Here is a 27819-nt window from a genome sequence, read left to right as displayed (position 1 = left end):
TTTACCTTTGGAGTCTGGGAAACTCTGCGGCTCCTGTGCCAGTTCCTTCTAGTCCAGGTCTGACTGTCCATTGCAGCTCAGGGTGTTGCTGAGTGTTTCTCAGCTTCCAGGCAAGGACAGGCACGGCTGACTCTGTGGGAGGGCATGGCCCCCCATTGCCCCCCCATGCTGCTGGAACTGAACTGAGCAACGTAACAATGTAGCTGACGAGCCAGCACAAATAAAAGTCCAAAAAGGTTCATTGGTCTTCCAAGTTATAATCCAAAACAAAGGTTCATTTCAAGGTTCATTGCAGATGGTGCTGTTCTCCCGCTTCCACCAGTGGGAGAATAGCGCCAAAACCTGTATAAATCAGCTGACAAGATACGTCACCACAACATCACGTGACTCTCTGAAGAAGACAGCTGACAGCTGCCGAAACTGTCAGGTAAATAACATAATACCTCCCTGGTCTTTTGAAATGAACCTTTGTTTTGGATTATAACTTGGAAGACCAATGAACCTTTTTGGACTATTACGCACAAGTCATGGATTACAATGTATCAAAGACTTCCGGGTATTGGAGCGCCTGGAAGAGAAACGGGCACGTCTCCGCAACCATTTAAAATTCAGCCTAAGATGTCGAGATAAGGAAATCATCCCACGCAGCCTCTGTCTAAAGAACCCCATCCCAACCCATAATGCTGAAAGGATAATAAAAGGAGCACGCTTCCCCTTACTGAAGGAGAGAATACGGTGCACCGCAAACAAGGTAAACTCAATTGACGCACAACTGAAAACAAACATTGACAGCTTCACACACAACTACGCTATGGATGAGCACACGAAAGGTTTGGTAGACGAATATCTTAAGGCAACACACGAACGCGTTTTCATTAAGACAAAAACAAGACATATTGAGAAACTACTAAGACTAGAGACACACAACCGGAAAGAAACTGAAGAAGTCAAAATTAATCATAGGTGGGTGAAGAACCTGTCTGAGTGGCAACTCTCACAAATCGAATTAAAAGTGCTATCCAGAGGACTTAATTACGCCATCACCCCCAACAAGATGCCATACGATGATTTTATATTGGCCACGGAGCTAGCGTGCCAATCAATAAAGGACCAAGGAAAAAAAGCAGAGCTCAGGAACGAAGTAGCAGGAATCTTAAAAACTGCAAAATTACCACCAGGCAACATAACAAAGGAGGAGAGAAAGGCCATCCACGCACTTCAAAATGATAAAACAATAACAATAATACCAGCGGATAAGGGAAGAGCGACGGTCATCATGGACACAAAGTGCTACCAACAGAAAATGGAGGACATGTTAAAAGACACAGATACTTATGAAATAATGAGAAAAGATCCAACAGAGGAAAAAAAGAAGGCTCTCAAAGCTCTACTCAAACCACTGTTAGCAGAGGAAAAAATAGACAAAGACACATACAACCACCTTATACCAACAGCCAATATCACTCCGCGTATATATGGCACACCTAAAATCCACAAAAAGGATGCCCCCCTGAGGCCCATAGTTGACAGCATAGGATCAGTTACCTACAACTTGTCAAAAGCACTGGTGGATTTAATTAAACCATTACTTGGACAATCGAAACAACATTGCAAAAACTCAAGAGAACTGGCAGAAGAACTTAAGAACATCCAAGTACACCCAGATGAAATCCTAATCTCGCATGATGCCATTTCCCTCTTCACAAAGACCCCCATACACGTTACCCTGCACATAGTGGGAAACAGACTCAGGATGGACAAAACACTCAAGAAGTGCACCAATTTGACAGTAGAGGACATAACCCGGCTTTTACATTTTGTCTCCACGTCAACATATTTCCAGTATAAACAAAACATTTACAGACAAAAAGAGGGTTTCACCATGGGGGACCCCCTCTCAGCCATTATGAGTGGTTTTTTCATGGAGGATCTGGAGGAGAAGGCCATCAACACTGCACCAGCTCAGTGTGGACTTACTATGTGGAAGAGGTATGTGGATGACATCTTGGATAAAATAAAAAAAGGACACACACAAGAATTAACAAAACATCTCAACACAATCGACACCACCGGAAAAATACAGTTCACACATGAAGAAGAAGAGAACCATGCAATAAATTTTCTGGATATCAACATTTCCCACAAAGAGGACGGCAGCATTAAAATAAACATTTACAGGAAACCAACGCACACCGATCAATATCTCTTATGGACATCTGAACACCCCACAGCGCACAAACTCTCTGTAATAAGAACACTTTTTGACCGGGCCAACATAATCACAGACGAGGAGGACAGGAAAAAAGAAGAACAACACATCATCCAAGCGCTCAAACAATGCGGATACCCCAACTGGGCAATACAAAAAGGAAGAAGGCAGGTTCAGGAGAAGAAAAAGAGACCCAAGCCAAAAGAAAACAACAGAGAGCGGATGGAGAGCAACACGATGGTAACCCTCCCATACATCAGGGGCATCACAGAGAAAGTACAAAGAGCAATGAAAAAACACAACATCAATACTCCAGTAAAACCATATAGGAAACTCAGAAAAATACTTGTACACCCCAAAGACAGAATACAACCAGAACAAAAATGCAATATTATCTACGAAATCCCATGTAAGTTATGTAACAAAACATACATTGGAGAGACAGGGAGGACTTTCAGCACACGAAAAAAGGAACACAGGACAGAATGTGAGAAAGAAACCACAACAGCACTAACACGAGCAACAAAAAGAAAAGCTGAACAGGAACAACTCAAGTCGGCCATTTCGGATCATTGTAAAAGAGAAAATCACATTATGGATTGGGATGGAGCGAGAGTCATCGGGACAGAAGAGAACAAACACCGACGATGGATAAAAGAGGCTATTGAAATTCGGAAACGTGCCCCCGAGACAGTGAACCGGGATGAGGGGGCCTTTTTGCTTTCACACACCTGGGATGCTGTACTCAAGAAGTCGGACTGCAGATGGCGCTGTTCTCCCACCTCCACTAGTGGGAGAATAGCGCCAAAACCTGTATAAATCAGCTGACAAGATACGTCACAACAACATCACGTGACTCTCTGAAGAAGACAGCTGACAGCTGCCGAAACCGTCAGGTAAATAACAAAATACCTCCCTGGTCCTTTAAAAAGAACCTTTGTTTTGGACTATGAACTGTTTCTTGTTCCGTCCTCTTTCCACCACCACGCTGCTCACAGCCTCTGAAAACACAACTTTTAGAAAACTGCTGCCACCGGTCTCCATGGAAACGGGAGGAAACAGCCGCAGTCAGCAGTTCTTTGGCGTCACAGCAGTAAAGAGAGTTTTCCAGTTGTCATCAGGACTCCACAGGTGGAGCAGCAGTGAACCAACAGAGCAGGAAACAGAGTTTCCAGTCAGGCTAGTTTCTCTTTAGTTGATGGTTTATTTGCTGAAAAGCAGAGGATGAAAATCCGGCTCTTCCTGGACTCTCCTGGATCTTTTCTTGGTGGTCTGTCTGCTGCTCTGCTCCTACTTTCTTCCTGATCTGTTTCCTGCTCTGTTGACAGCTGTGTTGAAAACATGAGTTCAAACGTTCATGACCACATTCCGGTCACTTTATGCTCGGTTCCTTTCATGTCTGTTCTACCAAAAGTCCAAGTGACTATGAACCGATACATTCTGCGTTGAGGGTAAGCCATATTTTTATTAAGCATGCTTGTGAAATTGAATGAGGTGGTGAGTGGTGGTTTTTACTTATGATTTGATGTGAGTGCTTCCTCTGCTCAAACATTTATTGTTATTCTGATTACAAACTAACACTCAATAAGTTCAGTCCTCTCGACGTAAAAGTTAACAAGTCAAGCAGATGAGCAGAAGAGGTTAAGGTTGAATGTTGTGTGAATTGGACTAACATTTGTGTAAACACTGTAAATGACAATGTATCAGTAATATGAAGTAACTGAGTCTTCCTCTCTACAGCTGCTCAATCTGCGGCCAGAGATTCTGCTCAGGCCGCCTCTGCTGCCCTGGAATCAGGAGACGGTACAAATAAAGCACTCTACAAAAGCTCAGTGCATATTTTATATTCACAAAGTCAAGATTTACAGTGAAATACTAACATCTGTCCTCTCTCCTCAGCTGTGGCTCCTCTGCAGACCCCTGTCCCTCTTCCACCGGAGCTGAAGTTTCTCCTTCCAGACTCCAGAGACTCCTCTGCTCCAGGTCTGATTGTGGAACACATTTGTTCTTAAATCCTACAACACACTTTCTATATTCTATGTGTTTATTCTTTGTTTCAGAAACTCTCTCCACCCCTGGTGCTCCTCCTGCAGCCCATTCATCCCACAGCAGAGCCTCTGAGGATCAGACTCCCCGAGGTGTGAAATGTTCTTACAGATGCAGCTCATTAAACTACAGGGGTCAGAAAGAGACATCAAACACTTCAGAAATCAAATGCTTTCCTCATTTAGAGTTTACAACTTAAAACTAATTATAGTTTTTGCTTAAGTATTTATTCTTTTCAGCGTCATGGCAGAACACTGCTAGGACATTGTTCTCTGTGTTAGCAGCTGTATTATACTGTGCCAACATGTTTTTTCAGTATAACATGTACAGATACTGTAGTCTCACATTAACATTAACACTTTCAATCATAATAGTGGTTTGTTAACATCAGAAGTTTTACAATAGTTTTTGTAATATGTAAAACATATTACCAGCATTTTGAGGGTTTACATTTTTACTGTTGGGAACTCTGTATGTTCACAGACAACAAACAATATATTTAATGAATTATTTTTTTCTTTTCATGTAGCCTCTCCATCCATCCAGCCTCCAGTCCAGCCTGCAGCAGCAGTCATCAGGCCTCCTCCTCCTCCTCCACCTCCGCTCCCTCAGGCAGACCAGGAGCTCAGCCAGTGGAATGTCTCTCACCAGCAGAAGACCTGGATGAAGCTGGAGCTGGAAGCCATGGGACTCTGGCCTGGATCCCGCACTGCTAGCAACCCCATGAGAACCTCCTCCCTGTGGAGCCTCCCTCCTCAGCCCCAGCTCGTTGACAGCATTGGGGATTTGCCCTCTCCCAAGTACTTTCAGCTCCATCCCTTCTTCATCTGCAAGCCGGAGAGTGACTACCTGATGGCACGGCTGAGGAACCGTTCCCCCTTGCCCTGCTCTGGAGACTGTGCCCAGCCCTGCGTGGTGTCTGCCGCTGAGGGGAGACCTCGGGTGATCGTGAGCCTCATGGGACAGTAGTGGTGTCTTCAGATATTCGTTCAAAGGGGCCTGATTCGACTGCCAATCATACAATCGAAGCATTGCAAAATGTGGTTATGAAACGAGGACCATTCCATTCCAGCTGTATGGGGGTGCTGAATGACTGGTTTTACATAGAATTGCTTGTTTTTTCCAAATAAACATGATATAAAGCCTATTTGATATACATGTAAGCCTATCAAATACACTGTGGAAAAATGTACTTAACTTGTAGTTTTATTCAATATTCTATCTATTTAGTGTTTGTGAATGAACCACCAGGGTGAGTGGCACAATCCCATTTTGCGCAGAGCTCCATCACAGAGCAGCATCTCGGTGGTGATTTGGCTTAAAGGGGCTGTATCCTGCTTTTTTAGCCAGTACAAACCCTAGAAATGGCATTAACATGGTAATAGTTTATTTTTGGCGCTAAGGTACAGTAATTTTGTGTGAAATAAAAGATTTTCAGGGGCTAATTCTGAAACCCGGAAGAGAAAACGCTCTGTTTCACTGAAAATCCCGCCTCTCCCCCTGTGGACTTTGACTGACAGTGTACTTCAACCAATCAGAGCTTCAAAACAAATACGCTAGCTAGCTTTAGCTCTTTAGCTCTAGTTTCTCTACATGCAAAGACACGCGGAAACGTCTTTTCCTGTTAGAAACTCACCAAGCGCAGACCCTTCAGACTCTTGCTCTTGCTTGAAGGTTGCTTTCAGATGATGTTTAAAGTTTATATCCATAAGCAGAGTTAGAAAAAAGCAGCAACGCTGATTGCCGAGGGCCTGTGGGAGGGGGGCTCAGGGGAGCCATCTTCACCGTGTGACGTCAACAGAGCGTTTTCACGGGTGCGGGAGGGGCTGCCTCTCTGAGCAACACAAACGCAAGGAAAACTCAAACACGCAGGCACGAAGGAAAAAAACGCTTTGGGGGTGTTTTTAGTGAGTACATGTATACATAGTACATAGTTCTCTATTATATAACAAGGTGAAAACATACAAAAAGTGAATTTTGAATGATACAGCCCCTTTAACTTTAAAAGACTCACAATGTCGGAAAAAAAACTTCAGACCAAGTCAAAGATGATCCAAAAAAAGTCAAATGCAAGTTGTGCTTGCAGCTCCTTTCTTATCGCTCCACAACAACTAACATGGCTTTCCACCTTAAACGGGTAAGTAGTCAGATAATTGGGCGAAGAAAAGATGTTTCTGTCACTCATTTTTAACGCTGACTTTTATTTCCTGTAATTGTAATATTTTAGGTTATATTATTTTTGTGTTTATCTAAAAGGCTGATTCTATTTAATTTAGTGTTGTTGTTTTTTTTGGGTTTTTTTGCATGGATGTTGTGATTCGCAACGGACCGACACAGCACAATTAAGCCTATTTCATTTAATTTGAGCAGATAATGTGAGAAATTGTTTATTGTTGTTTAAATTTGAGCTTATCCGCAGAGCTAGACATAAATAAATTGCATGCTTTAGCCCGTTTGTTAGAAGAGGGTTTGGTTCTGGTCATTTGAACTACGGTACTTCATTTGTTTGATGTTTAGAGTTACCGACACTTTGTTGTTTGCTCTGTGTTTCAGTGTGCAGGAAAAAAATAAATGTTGTTTTACCTGACTGTGCTGTTTTGTTTTGTTTTTTGTTTTTTTGTTATTATTATTACTGCAACATTCTGCTGTAGCCTGTATTCAGATGATTCTAATAAAGAAAGAAAAAAAAAAGATGATAGATTTGACTATCAGTCAACAATCAGCAGGATCGGATGAATCAGATTCGACTATGTAAATTCCTAGTTGAGGACACCTCTATGGGACAGTACGACCTGCTGTCCTCCAGGCTGCTCTGCAAGAGGTGTGGTAAGAGGTGGTACGCTGACAACCCTCTCTGGCTGGAAGATTCACCAACCTGCTGCCAGCACTGCTGACCTATCAGAAGGCCATCTGCAAGGCAGTCCTGGATGAGCTGAGGCGCCCTGGGAAGTCCCCCACAGACATGGCCGACCAGGTGACAGAGATGCTCCACCAACCCGGCCTATCTATCTCCTCTGCTGCCAGAATGTGATGGCTGGTGAGGCAGGGTCTTACGGGCAGAGAACCATCACCCAGTTTCCGCGGCAGGGAAGCACTCTGGAGCCGGTACAGTGATTCTGATGGCTGGAATGGGGGGTCTGTGTCCTCCCACTACCTCACTGACTGCCTCCTGCATGAGTTCCAGCACCAGAAGGACACTATTCAGAGACTGCTGCTATAACCCGAAGGAATTCGTAGAGAGATCAAACCAATGCTCATGTATTCATCTTATCAAGATCTAAAAATCACAGATTGACACCCCTGACCTAAATCCAACAGGAAGTCCGTGATTTCCCTTTCCATGAAAAATTTGCCTCAAAATCACTGCTCCGGTTCATGTTAAGTGTAGTAACCAATCGTCACCACACGATGGAGATTACTGTTTGTGAGCAGCATTATCGCTTGTTCAAACACCACTTCTATAAAGTAAAATCTTAATCAAAATCACTCCTGAGGAAAACATTATCTTGTCTGGGAACGCCACTTAAAGAATCCTCTGTCTGCCTACATGAGCGATCTCCTCACGGCTGCATGTTCACCTGTCAAGCTGTGAGCAGGTCATGAGGTCATATTAACCAATTCTACCATGTGGATTGAACGGTCTTTTCACGATGTCTGCACAAATCTCAAACTGGGAAAAATGAACCCCTCACCAGACTGAACACATCACACTGAACAGGACACATGCTTTCACATTCTAAATTAAAGCTGTCATCTTTCTTTCTTTAGATTCTGTCGTTACCCTCCTACTCTGTCTCAGGGAATGTTGAGAACTTTTGTTCTACAAGGTTTGTCAGCATTTTTCATTGATATAGATTAAGATACATACATACAGCACTTCATACACACTGAGAAATAGTTCTCACCTCAGTAATGCCTCCATAAATGTGAATGTTGCGTCACTTCCTCTGTTCTTGGTCACACGTTCATGTTGTTTGATCCATCGGCACCAAAACATCCCAGTTCAGACTGTGACTGGGATTCAGCAGCTCTGATGATGTTTCTGAACACCAGACCTGGTCCTGCAGAGCAGCTTCAGCCTGTTCCATCTCTCCCAGGTCCAGAACTGAAGTCAGCTCCACTCTTCCAGTGAAGAAGCTGCTTGATAGCTTGAACTCGTCCTGCTGCACGTCTGCAGTCATGTAGACTCATTCTAGACTCAGTCATGTCCTCTTGAAAAGATTGAAAAATGATCTGTCTAAAGTTGCACAAATAGTATCTGATAGAGACTGGGCAACAAGACTTCCTCTTTCACTGTTGTGGAGTGACGTCCAGTCTGGAAGAGACGCAGTGTGCTGCTCTTCATACTTATTTAATTAAAATGATCTGTGTCAACATTCATCACAGTCAGGATACCGTCAAGACTGGTTCTTTAAGAAATCTATACTGAAAATAAGAATCATAAGTTTTCACCAATTTAAACTGTTGACTGGAAGACAGCATGCGGTGTGGCTTTAAATCAAGTGCTTCAGAAACAGCATGTTCTATCATGACACACAATATGAGACCAATTCAGAGAATTCATGGTGGAGCTGCTTCATCTCACAGCAGGGCTTTTTCTGCTTCTGCCCAGTAGACAAACACTGTTTCATGGCTCAGATGAGGATTAAAGAGAAAAAATAAAATACATAGTCTAAAGGGCAGACGAGGGGAAAAAACATGAATAATTTAACATCTTCAACACACAAAGGTCATTTGAACCAGACAACAACTGTCAACCACCATCAACATGAAGATGCCACAGTCAGTGCCATATGGCTGTCCTGGAAAACCCTGTAATGTCCAAGAAAGTAGTTACTTAAGTCATTTTGACACAGCAATGGTGGAGAAAAAAACCTCCAATCAGAAGGACATGTTCCTTCAGATGGCACATAACCAGTTGTGCAAAAATACTAAACTCATTTACTTCAGCAGAAGAACTACACTGTGAGCAGACTCCACTGAAAGAAAACGTCCAGAATGAAAAACTGAGGAGCAAATGTGAAAAACTAGATACTTCTGTACTTCAGCTTTTAACGAAATACTTTATTTCCAGTAAAATAACAGTTTTTTACAGTATTTTACCACAACTTATTAAAGTTGTACTATTTTGAACGACGTTTTAAACTACAGCAAAGCATCATGTTGAACCAAGTGTGACTAAAACCTTCATGAACTGAGAAGAGAAGAGAACTTAACGCTGTCCATGGTGCTGAAGTCTTAACTCACTACAGTTACCAGGTACATCAGACTTCAGCCTCTTCACCTGAATTTGTCCCTTGAAGAGCAATTTAGTTTGCAGCAGATCACATGAAAGTCATATTTAAAAAGACAAACACTGTGTGAAAAAGAGATGTGCACACACACTTTTATTGTGAGCAAAAGTACTGTCCATGGTACTGAAGAATCAATTAGCAGGCACACTGTGTGAAAGACCAGGGCATAAATGGATACACACACTTACACACACGGTGTTGGTCTTGTGGAAATATTTGATTGATTTTATGCTATCAGCTCATACACAGATCACCCAGGCTAAACTTGAAATCTGCGGCAGTGATGTCATGTTTGTTAAAGAGAACATGTGCTGAAAAAAATCATTTTAATTTGTTGTATATTAATTTCTGAAATCGGTACTTAATATCTTCTGGGACTCAAATATCAGTACTCATACTTGTACTCAGTCAGCAAAAAAGTGGTATCAGGACATCCCAAGCATTTACTACAGATCTCTCACAAAACAGTCTTTTCTGTCAGACTTGATGACAGTCTTTCAGAAATGTATTTCCAGTTGTTCACTCTCAACACAAGCCCTTAGATGCTTCGTCTTTTTAGGGCAGTTTCAGATCGGAAGACAAATATCGATCTAATTGACAAAAAGCATCAATCAATATTTTACAAGCTGAGTCTCCCTTCTTCAACATCATGTCAATCAGTGCCTCTGATATGTCTCTGTCTTGCTGTTTGGCTTGGATCTGACCTTTTTCGTTGTAGTTTATGACCCCCCTTTGCAGAAGGATGTCCAGCAGATCCTTCACTACAGAGCCGGACACTCTGTCAATGAAGCCTTTCCGTATGGAGAGCAGCTTCTTCTTTTCCACTGATGCCACATCTGGTATTCCTGAATCATCTGGGGGATGAGCCAGAAAATGTTTTCCATTCAGTAATAATCACTTTGATAAAAGCAGACCGAGAGATTGATTTCACTGACAGAAACTTTGCTCTTTGTATCAGTGGAGAAGCTGCTGGATTGAGAAACTGTTTCAAACATGTCCATCTTCTTTACAAATATGAATAAAAAGCTATTTCTGAAAATAGATTATTTAATTTGTTCAGTGAGCAATGTCAACATTTTGATAAAGTCACCGTACGAAGCCATAAATCAATAGTTTATTTTTAAAAGGAGAGTACATTAAAATGAAAACATTCTTTCATTTATTTTCCTGACCGCTTGTCCTTCTCATGCTGGGCTGGAGCCAATCTCAGCTTCATATGGGCGAGGACGAGGGCGGGGTACAGCCTGGACAGTTCACCAGTCGGTCTCAGGGCCGACACACAGACAAACAACCAGACACTCTCACATTCACACCTCGGGGCAATTTAGAATCCCCAGTTAACCTGACATTAGGGGTGGGCGATGTGGCAAAAATGTCATAACAATTTTTTAAAATCAATATCACGATCACGATTTTATCACAATTCTTTTTTGTATTGATTTTTCTAGACTAATTTGCAAGTTTGACCATTTATTTACCCAATGTTAAACATATAAAACATATAAAATGTATTTAAACATGTAAAACCCGAAAAGAAAAAAAAAGACAATTTAAGCTAGAGAAACTGGCTTTAATTTAAATAGTACAGGTTTTTTTGTTTTTTTTTTATCAAAATGTGCAATGAACACAAACATAAAAAGTAATGAACAGCAACAGACTGCACTTTTGTAACACAAAAACTAAACACACCAAATATATTATTAAAAAGGTTCAATAAAAATGCAAAGTTATCTGGTTATCTCTTAAAGGGCAACAGTTTAGAACAAAAACAATTTAACTTTAATATCTATAACCTGGGTGAATAATACAGCTGCTTGAGAATAATTTATTGTTCAGAGATCTAAGCTTTTATCTCCTTTTAAAATGAGGTAAAAGATAATGAACAATAAAGTACACTTTTGTAACACAAAAAACTAAACATCAAATAGCTTTTTAGCAGGTTTAATGGGATATAGTTTAATAGTTGCGCTATATGACCACTAGAGGGCTCTGTCTCCATTGAAATACAGCCCCTCATAATCCCGTTTCCACTAGTCATTAGACTAAAGGGCCGTTTCAGCTGTTAACTTGACGGTATGTTCACTCAGTGTCTTTTCACATTTCTGTGATTTGTTGTATATAAAATCCCTCATGCTAGCTTGTGAACTGCTAGTGGTAGCTCGCTAGCTAGCATTAGCATCGGTGCTAGCTTCAGCGTCTCTCCCTCCAGCTTTTCGGGGTGTTTCTATGGCGGCTGGTCTCTTGTAGATCCTGTACTGCTGCTGTAAACCAGCTCTGCCTGACACAGCCTCCACCCAGCAGCAGCTCCAGTCGGAGAAGCTGTCACACCATACTCCGCTCGTTATTAGCTGCCTTTGCGTCTCCGACTTAACTTGAACGCAGCGCTGGCTGTGGCTGCGGTTGTTTTTTTTTTTTTTTAAATCATCGTTAATGTTGCTCTGCATGTATGTAGTATGTATGTGGATAACTGCACTAGAGGGAATATTTAGCTAATATTATCTGAAACGTTCAGGTAACATCATCACTCCAAAAAATATTATATATAGGTGAAAAAAGAACGAGGAGGAGAACGTGCCCTATAGACAATTTAACGAGCTTTCTGATTTATGAGATGTCCCGATGTTATAATCCTTAACGACCTTATATCGTCATATCGCACACCCCTAGCTGACATGCATGTTTTTGGACCATGAGAGGAAGCCAGATCACCTGAAAGGCACCCACGCACACTCAGGGAGAACATGCAAACTCTTTTTTCACCCCTGTGGATAGAGTCGTACATTTGACTACTGTGTTGTTCTATTGGAAAACGGTATAGTGGAGCTGTTTTCAGCACTGTCTCACATCAAAGAGACTCCTGGATCGGTCATGCTGTCTGACTGCAGTTTGCTTGTACTGCCTGCTCCTTCTCGGAATTTCTGAAGAAGTAACCCGACCTGCCGATGACTGTCAAGATGATGCTGGTGTACACAACTGGCCTCTGCTGCTCTTGGTTTGTGGTTGTAACACTTGGAACTCTACAGAGTGAGTCTCTCCTCTTGCCTGATCGCCTCTGCTCAAGGCGAGCGTCTCCTGGCGACCTGTTCCAGGACACTTCAAGGACTGACTGCCAGCCTGCTGGCAGGATTAACTGATGCATCGTCCACATTTAGCATTCTGTGCTATGCATGCACAGAGATTTATGGCATCAAAAGTGGAAATTAGCGCATTTTGTCGGTAGCTATGAATTAAACAAAGTCTTGATGGCTGTTGTTCAGTGGGGAGAGCAGTTGTCTTGCAATCGCGAGGTTGTTAGTTTGATTCCTGTCTCCCCCTGTCTGCATGTCAAAGTGTCCTTGGGCAAGACACTGAACCCCAAAGTGCCCCCAGTGGATGGACTGAGCGCCTTGCATGGCGGCCGGCATCACTGGTGTGTGGATGGGTAGATGTGTTAATGCAGAGTAAAGCGCTTTGGACTCTGCTAATGCAGAGGAAAAGCGCCATATAAGTGTAGACCATTTGATGCAAAGAATTTTACTTTGTGGGATTTTGGTAATCACGTTATTCGAGGAATCATTTCAACCTTATTTTTCATGAGGAAATCAAGGTCCTCAAGCTGAGGTCCAGAGTCAACTTCTCAGTCACTGATGATTTGGGAGGCAGGTCTTCTGCTCTTGATGGTTTGCTATATTTCACTTCACTTCATGCTTCTCTCTGTTGATGAGCTTTTTATCACTGTGTTCGGCTGGTCTGCGTGCTCATTTGACCTCAGCCCCACCGTGAATCTCTTGGTTATTGTCAAGAAGAAGAAGGAAAGGCTCAGTAATGAGATGGAAGTGGCTATGAGAGCAACCTGTTCCTCCTGTCTATATTTATACCTGTGCCTTTTATAAAATTCTTTTGTCTGTTTGCACCTCCACCAAAACAAATCCCTCCTATAGAATACTGTACCTGGCAATAAACCCGTTTCTGATTCAGATTCTAAATAACTCCTCATCATCATCACCACGGGCTGGTTGCCTCCATGCTCCACAACACAGACGCAGTAATACATACTGAGTTCTGTACATGGATGCGTCTTTTCACTACACTGTAATTTTGATGTTAAAATCTTTTTTTTTTTCAGTTTTATCTGAGATTCACTGTCAGATTTTTTTGTTGTTGTTTTAAATCCAAAAATGTAAATAAAGTTTTCACACGTAACCTCAAGGTCTTGCCATGTAGAACCAACTTCCAGTTTCAGCTACAGAGGCTGTCTTCTCTCCTTTCTCACTCGACATGTTTCACAACTACGTGTCATTAACCACTGTGGCACTTCTAGTCTATGAACTCTCTCCCTATTGAAAATAAGATCCTCCCAAAATCTCTCACACTGAAAAGAAAATCTCTCTAAAAAGCATAGCTCACCTGTGGTATCAGCTGTGATGGGTTCATTGTCGGGAGGTAGAACCGCGACGAGCTGAGAGCTCAAGGCTGATATAAGACCTGAACCAGAAGAGAAGGGAAGGAGCAAGCTTACTGCAAAATATTTGGCAGAATTCATCCTTTGTTAAAAAGTGAGAGAATCTATAGGCTATCTAGAATTTGGCACTCAGAGAGTGCAGACCTCCGCCACAGGTGAAATCAGTCACCAACAACAATAAGAACACCATATATAAATATCAGTAAACAGATGTAAACAAACCCTGTTATCAATTTAATACGTAGTACTGAGGCCCTCTGCTGGATAGATACAGTACTACACTTGTCAAATGAAAGTCGTCACCCTAACGGCCCGAACGCACTGGACGCGGAAGCGCCTTGCACCGCGCTTCTGATCGCCTCCCATGTTAACCTATCTGATTGGCCACACACAACGCGCAGGGGGGCGTCGCGGCTCACGCCCTGCAGCACGTCCACTCCGCTTCGTTCTATTTTTCATGTGAACCGCGAGCGGCGAGAGCGCCATTTGTCAAGCTGGATCAAGCAGATCGGACCAGACAGGAAGTCGGAAACAGAAAAGACAAGAGAATCCGGTCAATTTTCAAAATGAAATAAATTAAATGACGATTAGTTACGGTGTTGCTCGTCCGTCTGTCACTTGGGTCTAATGACAAGAGAAATGGACACACACACAAACAGACATGCGCACGTACGCACCCAATCAAACACACACACACACACACACACAGCGACAGAGATTCACGTGATGCAGAAAAAAAGAGGACAGGAGGAGAAAGTCACAGGTCACCAAAACACACACATCCATCCTGCAGAGCGAGACAGAGGGAACAAATGTGAAAACCGAGAGCAGACGGATCCAGCCGAGTGCAGTCGATGTGTGACCAGCGCAGAGAGCACAGGCAGCAGATACGCCTCCAGTGCGAACAGCCAAGCGCCGGTGCGGAGACGTTGGTGGCACGCGCGGCGCTTCCGCGTCCAGTGCGTTCCTGGCGTAACGTAACTCAGCAATAAAAGAACAACACAATGACGGACATGCAGAGATGCATAACAAAGGAAACGAACAGTCCAACATAGGGTGAAATCACTTACAGACGAAGCTCTGATCAAGTTTTGAAGAGAAGCCAACTTGTGGCGATTTTGTCGTGCTGCTGCGCGACTGTTCCGTCCGTGAAAGAGGTCCGACTAGGAACTAAAACTAAAGTTCCGCTGGGCGGTAAACCCTATCGGTCAATGATAAACAATCCTTAAAAAATTTGTGATGATCCGGATCATCACCAAAATTTAATGGATTCTAAGTTATCCCAAGACCCACCTTTCCACAAAGTTTCATTGCAATCCGTCCATTACTTTTTTTGTGATCTTGCTAACAAACCAACCAACCAACCAACAAACGGACGTGATTCCATAACCTCCTGGCGGAGGTAATAATGTTTGTGTACCTTGTGCTCACACAAGAAATCAAATGGAATTTAATTAAAAAGGGTTTCTATTGGCCCTGAGTCATCAGGAGACTCTGCAATGTACAGCTGAGCATCATCAGAGTAACTATGGAAAGTGATAAACAGCTGAGTATCACCAGCGAAACTATGGAAACTGATGCCGTGTCTCCTGATGACGTCCCCAAGAGGAAGCATGTAGAGGTTAAAAAGAATGGGAACTAAAATTGAGTCTTGGGGAACCCCACACCTAATTTCATGGGTTCTTGAGGACAAAACATCAGCCTGTGTGGTAAGAGCTAAACTAGTTAAGAACAGCACCAGAGAAGCCACCATATAAAATGAAAATGCTAACATGAGTTTTCACTTGAAAAGTCATCATTTAAATGGGGCTTTAGGCAAACAAGTATTTGGAAGTAGCAACACAGTCTCACCTTCTTTAGGAGTGAGGTCTGCATGATATTCCCACACAGATTTGGCTTGCTGTGTGCAGACTGTGACAGTGGCCTCTGTTTTATCCGGGCTGAACCGCATCTCGAACGTTGGGTGGTAATTCGGTCCATAGTGGAGGTCAAACGGCACACTCTGTAAATAAATGATCATAATTTCACTTTTTATACTTTTCAAAAGTGAAATAACTGACACACTATAAAATAACTAGGTTCAAAGCTTTATCAGCTTTACTGATGTCTTTAAAAACTTAAGGCTTTAGTATTCAGAGGCAGCTGTGATCTATCAGCTGCAGTTTAGAGATACTCACCTGGGGCTGGACTAACGTTGCCTCGGGACACTGCAGAGTGTAAGTGTGATCTTTCATGAGGCAACAGGAGGAAGTGGCCTCAATGTGGAATGCATTTTCCTGCTGTTGTTTCACCTTCAGTAGAAAAGCAATGCAGCTTGATTAGCCAAGTCATGTTGGTCAAGATACTACTGAAGTGTGATTGCAACCCTACATCTGGTGAGTTGAAGAAAGAATATTTAAGCATTTTGGAGCAAAAGGCTTAGCATTATGAAAACTGAAAATGCAAAGCTATTAAGTCACTTAAAAAAAAAGATACAATTTTTTTGTCCTTATTTCTGATGTACTTTTAAGCTGTGAAGCAAAATGTCACATCACAATGGATAAGTTCAATAAATAAGTAGGCTGATTTTATTGTGAATCGTGTTTGTAACAAGTTCAGACAGCAGGTTGACAAGTGTGAACCGTGACGTCTTACCTCTACCAGTGGGATGTTCTTTGGCAGCAGGAAGACGTTGACTTTTTGGCTGTTCTCAGTCCAGGTTGGACGGTGGAACAGTAGCACCTGGCTACTTATCGGTCTTTCAATATTTAGGACTCTGCAAATTTTTTTCACCAAGCCAAAGGCAGAAAAATTACTGACGTCTAAAACAACATGAGTTTCATTTATCTCCAGTGGTTCAAGGATGCTGATTCCTTCATCACTCATGTGGACTGCAGACAGGCCAGTGGGAAGTGTGACTGCAAATAAAAGGAAACTTTAAATCCACATCATGCCATCCAGGTCATTCAGATACTTCAGTGAAACCGAGACATACTTACTGGGGTTCGGCTCACAGTGCAGGAGGTGCAGCTGTGACACAGCATTGGCAGGACCCTGGATCTTAAACAGTGGACCTACAGGGACTTTTCCAGCTGCTTGGAGGAGTTCTTCATCCCACTGGATGATCTTGTACAGCAGCTCTCCCCCTCGAGTCATTGTGAAGCCAATTCCAGTCAGCTTACACTGGAACACACCCGGACAAAGGCCTCTGAACCTGCGCAGTGCCAGTCAAGGGTTAAATGTGCTTTGAACATGTCGTTTTAACATCACAGCATGGATGACATGTACACATGCAGAATGTAGATTTCTTTCGTCTGATAATTGCAGATGTACAACACACCGCACACAAAGTGGAATTCTTGACTTCTTTACATGAGGGGGAAAAAAAGGACTGTCACTGGGATATAACACTGTCAACAATCAACTTCCACTGACAGCACCCACAGAAAACAGGCATGTTAACGGATGACAATCTTTTAACATAGTAAACTTTTTAAATTACACACTATTTAAGGTTTTATTTTTGTAAATCTGTCATGTCCTCCGCCTCAGCCATCACATAGGAGCAGCATTGCCCTGTTTCTCCTCCTTCCCCCTCCCTTTCTGTTCCTCAGGTGGGTGTGTCTTGGTGCATGTGGGCAGGAACAGCTGGTCCAGTGCAATCAGCTGATGAGCTTCACCTGTGGCAGAGTGGCCTGATCACTATTTAACCTGGCTGGTGGTGCCACTCGCTGCTGGACTGTCTTTTCGCCACAGTTAGTTGCTGTCCTGAGAACACATGCAGCGCCTGTTTTGCTGTTTGCGCTCCTCTGACCCCCGATGCACACTGGATGCGGTCCGGCTCCGGAACGGCTCCGGTCCGGACACCGCAGCTAATCCGTAGTCATTAAAATCAATGCTGTGATGCACACCGGCCGCGGTCCGGCTCCGGAGCCTCTGCGGAGCTCCGGTCTCTTTCCGCAAAGATCCTATTTTTCCGCATGCCGGAGCCCTACCGCGTCAATTGAGACGGAAGCAAGTCGGGCGCCGGAAGGAAACGCGATACGTGTTCCAAAATAAGTCACTTCAAAATAAAATCTGTGTCGTGTTTTTGCCTTAATATTCTATTTTTTCACTTCTTCTGGTAGAATACAGAACAAACAACGTCATGTAGTCATTATACGCATTAGAAGAATGAACGGTTTTGCATTTCGTCACTGCTGAAAAGCCAAATGACACCAAAATGGCTCAAAACAGCTCTGTGACCGGAGCAGCTCCGTGTTGCCAGATTGGGCGGGTTTGTTCCAAATCAAGTGTCTTTTTTGAACACGTTGGACGGGTTGATGAAATGATTATGTGTTTATGGCGTGTTTTTATCATACAAATACGGTTTTAACGTGCATTTTCATCCGAGACGGCGGTTTGGGCTGCTTTCTATTGAGTAAAACGAGTTTCAAATTGTCTACAGGGGGTTAACGACAGATCTGGCAACCTCCTCCGGCTCGACTGCGGAGACACCGCAGGCGGTGTGAATCACAGTGCTGCGGTGTACCGGGCCGGACCGCATCCAGTGTGCATCACTCCACTCTCCTCATCTCCAGTGTGCACCCACCTGGGAGAACAGCACGAGAGCTCAGCACTCAGCCAGCCTCTCCAGACCGCTTCCGTGACCCACTCTGACCGCTCACCGCTCTGCTCGACGCCTTCTGGGAACCTTCCTTCCCTCTGCTGCTCTACTGGGAACTCTGTAAAGCTCGCCTCTATTGTACTACTCCGGTTGGAGTGGAACTGCCACTCTCAAGAGTTGAGTGAATAAACATCATCCTAACCTGCAAATCTGCTTCTACTTGCTTTCCTACGCTTGGGCCTCAGATCCACGCCACGTAACAAAATCTTCCTCTAACACTTTCTCATCATTCTCAATCCTTATAATCTGCCCTTCCTTCTAGGGCTGAACGATATATCGTTATCATATCGATATCGGGATATGAACATTCAGGACATTAGTTTGTCAAAATCAGGATATCAAGATTTCCCCTGCTTGCCCTGCATGTAAGCTTGCCCATGCACAGGTCAGGCCAGCCAACCACAAACCTCGTTTACTGGTTGACAGCTGATGGCAGCCAATGAGAAACATCAGGGAGGGGCAGGAGGGAAGCACACTCACATGTGCTACATGCAGCGGAGAGTAAGCAAAACAACAACATGAGAGCTGAAGAGAGGGCGGCTGCAGAATCTGCACAAACGAATTTGCTGCTTTTTTTTTTTTTTTTTTTTTACATTCTTTTGTATTATCAGGGCGCGAAATTCCCTATAAAATGGCGGCGGGGACCAATTGAGATCGAATCTCCGCCGGTTTAGGCGCCATATAAGTCGGTCCTTACCGCCTGTTGGTTTTTATTTTTAATCATGAAATTGCGTCGCTTCTCTTTTAATGAATCAGTCATAACCAACACGCCTCGTAACTCTGGGATTCCATTTTTACATTCTTCTCTGTGCTTCAGATGCACTGTGCATCTAACAATCACCATGCGCCCTCTGCTGGATTGAAGGAGGTACTGCTGCATTCAGGCGCTGCTGTGAACTACAAACTACTAATACTTCAGAACACAATGACAGCAATGGGTGTAAACAGTAGTAACTGTAAATATGCAAATCTGCCAAAACAGTTAATGATTTACTGCGATACTACAGTTCTCCACCCCTGAATGAGGCCGTCACAGCTGCAGAACAACATCAATGAACATCAGTGAGAGAAGAGGTCCTCCAGGGTCTGATACATACAGAGACAAAACCTGGTCAGATTAAGAACTGAATAGAATCAGAATCTACACTAACATTCACAGCCATCAGCAGGATCTTAGCTAAAATACTTCGTTTCAATTGGGAGCAGCTACATTATATGAAATGTGATTTGTGCTGGTATGGATTCTAGGCTTAATGTGCCACCACCACCAAAGGAACTTGTCAAAGCTGGGATGCTTCAATCAGAAATTAGCAACATGCATACCTGCAACAAAATAAATAAAAATCATTTTATAAATTTGCAGCTTAGGGTGGACCATACAGCATAAGAAGATCTACCATCCCAGACACAGTGCAGCAAATAGATATAAACAGAACTAAACAAGCACAACAACAGTTTAATTTAAAAATTATTGTTGGATCCTGTTTTTGATCAGCATTTTACAAAATTGAAAATTAAGGACCTGTTAAAACTTGTGAGGAACTGTTAAAATTTTCTGAGGACCTGCTGAAAAAACTTGGAGGGCCTGTTAAAATTTTGACGAATTTCATGCCCTGTATTATGATGTTTTTATTTTTCTGAAAAATGTTTAACTTTCACTGAATTCATTGTAATATATCGTATCGATATCGAGATATCTGGCATGGATATCGAGATATGAAATTTTGCATATCGTTCAGCCCTACTTCCTTCTCCCCTGCCTGGTTCATCTACCCTCCTTTTGTAATACAACACATCCATTCAGAGCTGAGAGGCCACCTGGAGGAATGTGGAGGACCTCAGCTTGGTAATTAATCCAACAATACTATGTATTGCTTCAATCCAACCAGAACGACCTGATCCTTCCATTTTAATGTTAGCACACTGACAACACACTTGATCACTACGTAAGGCTGAAGTTGAACATCTTGCACTAAGGAAATATCTTTTGAAGGAGTGCTGGAGCCAATCCTAGCTGCTTTGGGTGAGGGCGGGGTCCATCCTGCACAGTTCACCAGTCTGCAGGGCCAGTGAGGGGGTTCTGTTTGAGTTAGTTTGTTGGTGGTTAGTCTGCCACCTTCTGATAGGAAAAAGCCATGACTGTTCAGCTGGTCTTTCACGTGACTGTGATTACCCTTGGAGCATGGGGTGGAGTGAAATTACTGAAGCAACATGGGCTTTCTTGTGTAAATTTGTCTCAGTATATTTTATCTGATTACATGAGTGTTAATACTGAATGTTCACTGAATGTTGGAAGTTCTTGTGGAATGTTTCATTTCTGTGCTTTATATGCTAATAACCATGCTAATACTAGCTTGTAATGACTGAGATATCATTGGGACTTTTTCACAACATGATTTAGGATTCTGTTGAGAGCAGTGTTTGCCAGTTTCATAAAAGAAATGTGTTTTTGCTGCGTTTGCATGAATCAGCGTAGTTTCTGCAAATACTGTATTGGCCCGAATATAAGACGATGTTTTTTTCCAGAAATTGCGTCCTCAAAAGTGGGGTCGTGTTATAATCGCGGACTTACGGTAGATGGTCAATACGCATCCGCGCCGCTAGATGGAGCCAAAGTATCACTGACCAGAGAGCGAGTGAAGTGATGAAATGAGATCAAATGATCTGATGAAAAATGGCGGATCATCTGGAACAAAGGGGCTGAATGCTGGACAACTGAGCAAACAGCAGAGGAGAAGTTATGATACCAACTTTAAACTGATGGTGATCAACGCAGCAGAGTCATCAAACTACTGCCAAGCCGCCAGGAGGTCTGGTGTAGCAGAGCCTCGTTCTTATTGGAGAGCACAGAAAAAACACTCCAGATGCTAACACTATGAGAAAAGCTTTCCGTGGTCCCAGAGCGACGCTTCAGAGAGACTGATAGAAGGGAGAGTGAAAACGTCTCTGAAAGACGGAAAGACGGAATGTCCACCACCAGAGCCTGATTCAGCTGAAGGCACTGGAAAGTTATTTACATCATTTATGCAGTTTTGACCCCTTGAGGTTCTTATTTGTTGTTTATTGTTTCTTATTTTGAGAAAGAGAATATATTTTTTATTCAATACTGTAGTAATATTTTTTCATTTTATATCTCGTGAAATGTTATCTCAGTTGTGAGTTTTTGAGCTTATAATAATTGTATAATAAAAAGTTGTTTTATGAGTGACCTTATTGTCTTCAGCATTTTTTTTTTCACAAAATGATCTTTGAAAAATAGGGATCGTGTTATAATCGGAGTCGTCTTATATTCGGGCCAATACGGTACTTGTAAATTGATGCCTATCTAAAAGTTTGTGGGTTTTATACTTTGCATCCAGTTGATGTCACTGTTGAATAGATCAGTGACTCAGTATGCATGTATTCTGGTAAATCCAATTAGTTTTTGGTGTAATTCCTGTTTTGATTTAAGATGCTGAATGTAGTCAGTAATATTATATTTCTGTGATTATTCCTGTCTTGTAGGAAGACCACAAACACCCACTCCCACCCGCTCAGTTACAAAGAAAGCTAAATGTCTGTAATACTGCGGCTTTCCAGTAGAAGTTAAGTGAGAATTCAGAGCATTAGTTGCGTGCCCTGACCAACACCCAGAGGTGAGTGACAGCAGTTCACCAGTGTTAGTCTATGAATCCTCAGCTACAATAATGTTGTGGCCCAGCAGTCAGGTTGGGCCCCCCTGGGTGATTTGGAAAGCCTTTAGAGGCCCACTGAGAAGGTTTCAGTTTTTCTCCATATTGACATATTCCTTCAACCTTCGCCCCTGCTGGATTATGCTGTTGGATCCATTGCTGCTGTCTTTTTGGTGTCAGAGCTGGGACCTGGATTCTCTCTGTCTCGTTTCAGTGGGGTCTGGATTTTGTGCATGTGTGCTTGTTGTGTCCCTTCCCAGCCACTAGGCCTGTGGTTGAATCGGTCAATGAGGCCTTTCTCTGGCGTTCCTGTTTCTGGGTTCGCCATTTGAGCTACTTGTCCACATAACGGCCTGGTGACAGCATCTCATGCATGTTTTTCCAGTAAGTGTTCCTTCTCCTTTTTCTTTTAAGACACCCACAGTTTTTGAAGGTTTTTTTTCTTTTTGTGTCCTGATCCAATATTATACCTGATTTTTTTTGTCTGTCTGCTGCATTATATATTTTCCTCTATTTTGTTTCACACATTATTGTTACTTTCGCTCTTGAAAAAAAGTATAAATAATGTTAAATGATACACCAAAGAGAAAGCAGAATGAAATACTTTGATTACCTGTATGAAATCCCTCCATGCTCATATGATATGCTTGGCTCAAAGTGGAATGGACCCTGAAATAAAATAAACAAACAAATAAATAAATAACTACATTAAAAAAAAAAAATCTTTTATTCAGTACTTGATGCGTGAGTGGAAATGCAATCTGAGAGGGCCCTGCTTGAAACTGTCATTTTTATTGAAAGCAGCTGGTTGCAGCCACAACTAGATGCTCGGTGCATCCTGGTATTAATGCAATCAGAAATACACTGATGCACAATAGTTGTTTGACAGGCTCTTGGGCTAAAGGCTTCAACAGACCTGCATCTGATGATTCTGTTCCCCCAAGCACCTATCAAAGCCCATAATGAGCCTGTCATTGCAGTCAGGTGTGCTGGAACAAGGAAGGAGAGAGAACATGCCACAACAGGAACAGGAACAGGTTGGACTCCCTGGCTTTAGATAATCCAGGGACTTGGAGCATGTCAGACAAGGATAGTTGTTGTAGATGTGGTTATATATGGCATATTTCTCAAGCTGTGTTGTATTTATAGATTCAGAGGTTCATCTCTGTGTGTGTGGAGTTGGGCTGCAGTGAGGGTGAATGATGGACTCCACGACTCTGAGTGAGACTGATGGACAGGGTGCCTGTGCAGAAGGTCATGTTGTGCTCAAGTTGTTTGACTCTGGCAGCAGTAAGAAATGTGCTGTATTCTCGAGGACAGCCCGACGTCAGATGTGCATCGCTTCCTTGACGACCGAATGCCACCTTCTTGCAAAAGTGTTGATAAAACATGAGAGACCATAGAGACTGGCAATGCTACGCCACTTTAGGCTCCGATTAACTTTGCATAACGAACACAGACTTATTTCATTTGATTGTGAGATGTTATTCTTCAGAATATGAAAAGTCTACCAGTGCCTGCTTTGGCGAGATAGCGTACGAAGCTCTCTCTCCCTGTAGGGCCAGAAAACTGCCCATATCTACATCCAGCAGATTCATGGGAAAACAATCTGAATGCATGGCCCAGGCTTGAGTGTCCAGACATTTACAACTACCTAATCAATTCCCCAGTATGTGTGACGTACAGTATGTTCTGCACTCACTTACCTTTTTTTTTTGTGCATATTCTTGGGCTATAATGTTAAAAATCTAAGCACAAGCTTTCATGTTGTCTTGTCTGCTCCATTAAAACACAAACTCCAACCTCTTCAGACTATTGCCAAACATTATGAACCATCTTTTTTTGTAAGGTCTTCTACCAAAAAAAAACAATGTTTACGATTAAGGCCGCCATAGTTTTGTGGAGTTTTGTGTACACCTCTTCCAATCGCCTGGAGCCATTTATTCCATCTTTCTGGCTCAGTTGCTCACTGGGTATCTAGTAAAATGGGAGCTCGCTCCTCCTTGCACTGTTCTTGGTGTAACTGATGACACCACAGTATTTGGGCATGTTTACGCTGCAGAAATACAAGGGACACGGCAAAGTAGATGAAGTCGGTGCTGTATTTGACCCTCCGTCATGGGTCCGTCCTCGACAATTGGCCTATTGTGATTAGGACAGATGGGAGTCACTGGGCTAAGCTCTCTCTCATTTATTTATTTTTTAAGCTCTCTCTTACAGAGTGTAATGACTGATCATTCATTATTTCTTCATCATTTATACCTGCATGTCTGAGTGATAGTTGTAGAAATTGGAGGCTTCCCCATGTGACACGAGACAGAGGCAGGTTAAACTATGAACAGGACATGGTCCTCCACAAAGACAACTGTGAAGTGCTTTATGAAAATGAAATGATTAGATTAAAGACAAATGGGGCTGTCAGAGCTTCACGATACCTTGTCTTTCTCTGAGCACTCGAGGTCGGTATTTTCACTGAATGGCTCCGCTGTGAGTTGAGGATCATCTGAACAAAATGATTTTAAATGAATAGTATTGACATGGTTCACACAGGGCTTATATACACAAGTCAGAGGAGCAGGCATTAGACAGATTATCGATGGTAATACTTGGAGGGTTTAGTACACAGTTCATCAGTTAAACTGGCAAACACACAAACACACAAGATGAGCAAGAAAAAGACAAAAAAAAAAAAAAAAAGACCAAACACATCAAAGAAAAAACATGACTCCCAAATATGCAAAGGTCTAGAATGAGACACATAAAAGAAAAATCAGTGTCAGTTTTGCAGCTGGCAACACATTCAAGGAGCAGGAGCTGCAAACACTCAGAGAGCAGAGCGACAAGGCACCGGAAATGATGAGGATTTGGTAGCCAGAACAGACACTCCAGTGACAAACATGTCTATCTTTACAATACAACAGTAATAATGTGACCAAGTGACAGTATGACCAAATGACAAGATTACTACAAAACTAGGTGCAAGCTGAATGCCTTAATCATGAATAACTATTTTTTGTAATTTCTCTGAGGTTCAGTTGAATGTGTAGCTACACAGATTATACAGTATACACACAGTATACACACATTATACACATTATACAGTATACACACATTGGCAGACATCAGCGACCAGTACATAAGAGTACACTTGCCATCAGATGGTTGTGGTGGTGATGACAATGTGAATGATGGTGAGGCAGGGTGGGGATCTGGCAGGCCCCTCCCTTTCTAACCTAGAAAATTGAAGAAGTAAAAGTGAATAATGTGTTGAGGAATAAATGATTTTCTTGTGTACATTGCATTTTATTCTAATATTCATTTCTGGTTTGATCATTGTTCCTCTCTCTCAGGGTTACCTTGCCCTCATTATTCACTACGCCCTTGCAGGAGCGTTTGCTCTGCTTTGCTCAGACTAGATGGTGCCGTTATCAGCTTGTTGTGTAAGTATCTGGTCTGAACCCCGACTGAGGGAGAAGACCGAGAGGATCACCCTGTGAGACACTTTCCTTTGTTCCTCCCTGTCCCGAGAGAGTCTTGCATAAAACACTTTCAGACATTTGTTGATTTTGCAGAAATGATTCATTTCGAAAATAAATGAATTTCCACAACAAATGTAGGAAGTTTTGTAGTCCATCACACTGACATCATTGTGCTGATGCAACTTTTTGAAAGGGACAAAATGATTTCCAACTTTTACCTGCTTGCTGATATTCAGTATGAATGCCAGTATTTATTAAACAACACAAAGCATCTTTAATGCTTCATTATGTAAACAGTAGGCGAAGCCCATGTGTAGTCATGAGCCGCCTCCACACAGCCACAGGTTTGACATTATACACACCTCTAACAGTACACACAGCCCATAGATAGACATCATCCATGCATATTGTAGACTGTGGACTGAGGGCCTGAGCCTCCTGTGTGCTATCACATGCTCCAGCTCACAGTTAATCAGTGTATTGGTCATTCTCTAATCATGTTTAGCATGTAACATCAGTGGTGTGTGAGTGTATGTATTGACAATAACTTGATTTTCTATAATTGGAGCCCTTTGACCTGCTTGTGCCACAGTGGCCATCTTCCTTGTTTGTTCATGTCTTAAAAAATGTTAAACATATAAGAAGGATCACAGTCCTTTTCAAAATTAAAAAAATAAAAATAAAAATCTCCTTGCATTTCAACATGCAGAAGTCTTCTCACAAGAGAGATCTAAAACCTCCCCCTGATAAATTCTGTCTGATCATCAACTGGAGACAATGTGAAGAACATCTCGGCCTCCAGGATGAGCTCCTGTTGTGAGTTCATACCTGAGAGTCTCCAGACTGCACTGTGGATCCGCCACTGCAGCAAACAGCTCCTTCACTCCTGAGTCTCCTGGATGGTTGTCGCTCAGGTCCAGCTCTCTCAGACGGGAGGACTTGGATCTCACAGCTGAGACCAGAGAAGCACAGCCTTCCTCTGAGACCAGACACCCTGACAGACTGGAGACACAAACATGGCTGCATCAAGTCAAGAAGGAAGAAGGAAGATCCTCCACATGATCAAGCAGCAGCTGGATCCTGACCTGAGAGCTTCCAGTTTACAGTGAGGACTCTCCAGTCCAAGAGACAGTAGCTTCACTCCTGAATCCTTCAGGTTGTTGTCACTCAGGTCCAGATGTGTCAGACTGGAGGAGTGAGAGCTGAGAACTGAGGACAGATCTCCACAGCTTCTCTCTGACAGACGACAGCAGCTCAACCTGAAGAAGAAGCAACAATGAAAACCACATCAACGTTTGTCATGGACGCAGTTTTACATCTCTGACTTGGAGCATCACAAACATACTGGCCCTCACTTATCAAACGGTCGTACGGCGGCATCCGGCCATCGTACGACCATATAAAAGATGGGTTCGGCATTTGTCAATATGATCGTGATTGTATGAAAGATTAAATCTCACCAGAGTCTGATATCGTGTACGCAAGTTTGAGTCAAAGCAAAACCTGGTGGTGAAAATAATTATGAAGCAAACCTTAAACAGATAGAAAAGGACATCTATGTTGCATTAGCACAAATGGAACTGGAGTAAAGTTTTTTCTATTCCATATTAGTTTTTGTCTTTTGTCTGCTTTCTATCACGTATATGCATAACATAATCCAGATGTGTGTGTGTGTCTTCTGATATTTCAGTGCACTCATATCTCTGTCTTTAACATGCATTTAATACAGCTTTTGTCTCTGAACTTTCAAACACATTCTCTATGATTATAATAAACAGTTATACTTAAATAAGTGTTGACTCATGAAACATCTTACTAGTTTGCGAAAGTAATTCTTAGTTATGAGTCATGCTAGAATGTTTAAAATCAATGTTGTTCTGACGTTATGTTTTTTTTTAATGAAGACATCAATTTTGGTGGTTTATTACATAATGCACCAAATTATTACATTTTCTTCAAAAACATTTTAATACCCGTATTTTGTAATAATTGGTGCAATATGTAACAACTTATTACAAAATGTGGCAAACTTTA

General features: G+C 42.5%; 1 protein-coding gene across 1 annotated transcript in view; it reads right to left on the bottom strand.

Moving 5' to 3' along the window:
* LOC115384136 (NACHT, LRR and PYD domains-containing protein 3-like) overlaps positions 1–27819 on the bottom strand; it is a gene marked incomplete at both ends in the record, with an annotated part of 77208 nt that overhangs the window by 39207 nt on the left and 10182 nt on the right. The window contains 2 exons of the mRNA XM_030086471.1: positions 26614–26787; positions 26871–27044. Coding sequence (XP_029942331.1) covers positions 26614–26787; positions 26871–27044 — 348 coding nt within the window. The remainder of the gene's footprint in view (positions 1–26613; positions 26788–26870; positions 27045–27819) is intronic.

Source organism: Salarias fasciatus (genome assembly GCF_902148845.1).
Source record: "Salarias fasciatus chromosome 23 unlocalized genomic scaffold, fSalaFa1.1 super_scaffold_20, whole genome shotgun sequence".
NCBI classification, from domain to species: domain Eukaryota; kingdom Metazoa; phylum Chordata; class Actinopteri; order Blenniiformes; family Blenniidae; genus Salarias; species Salarias fasciatus.
This window is presented reverse-complemented; position numbering and strand designations above follow the sequence as displayed.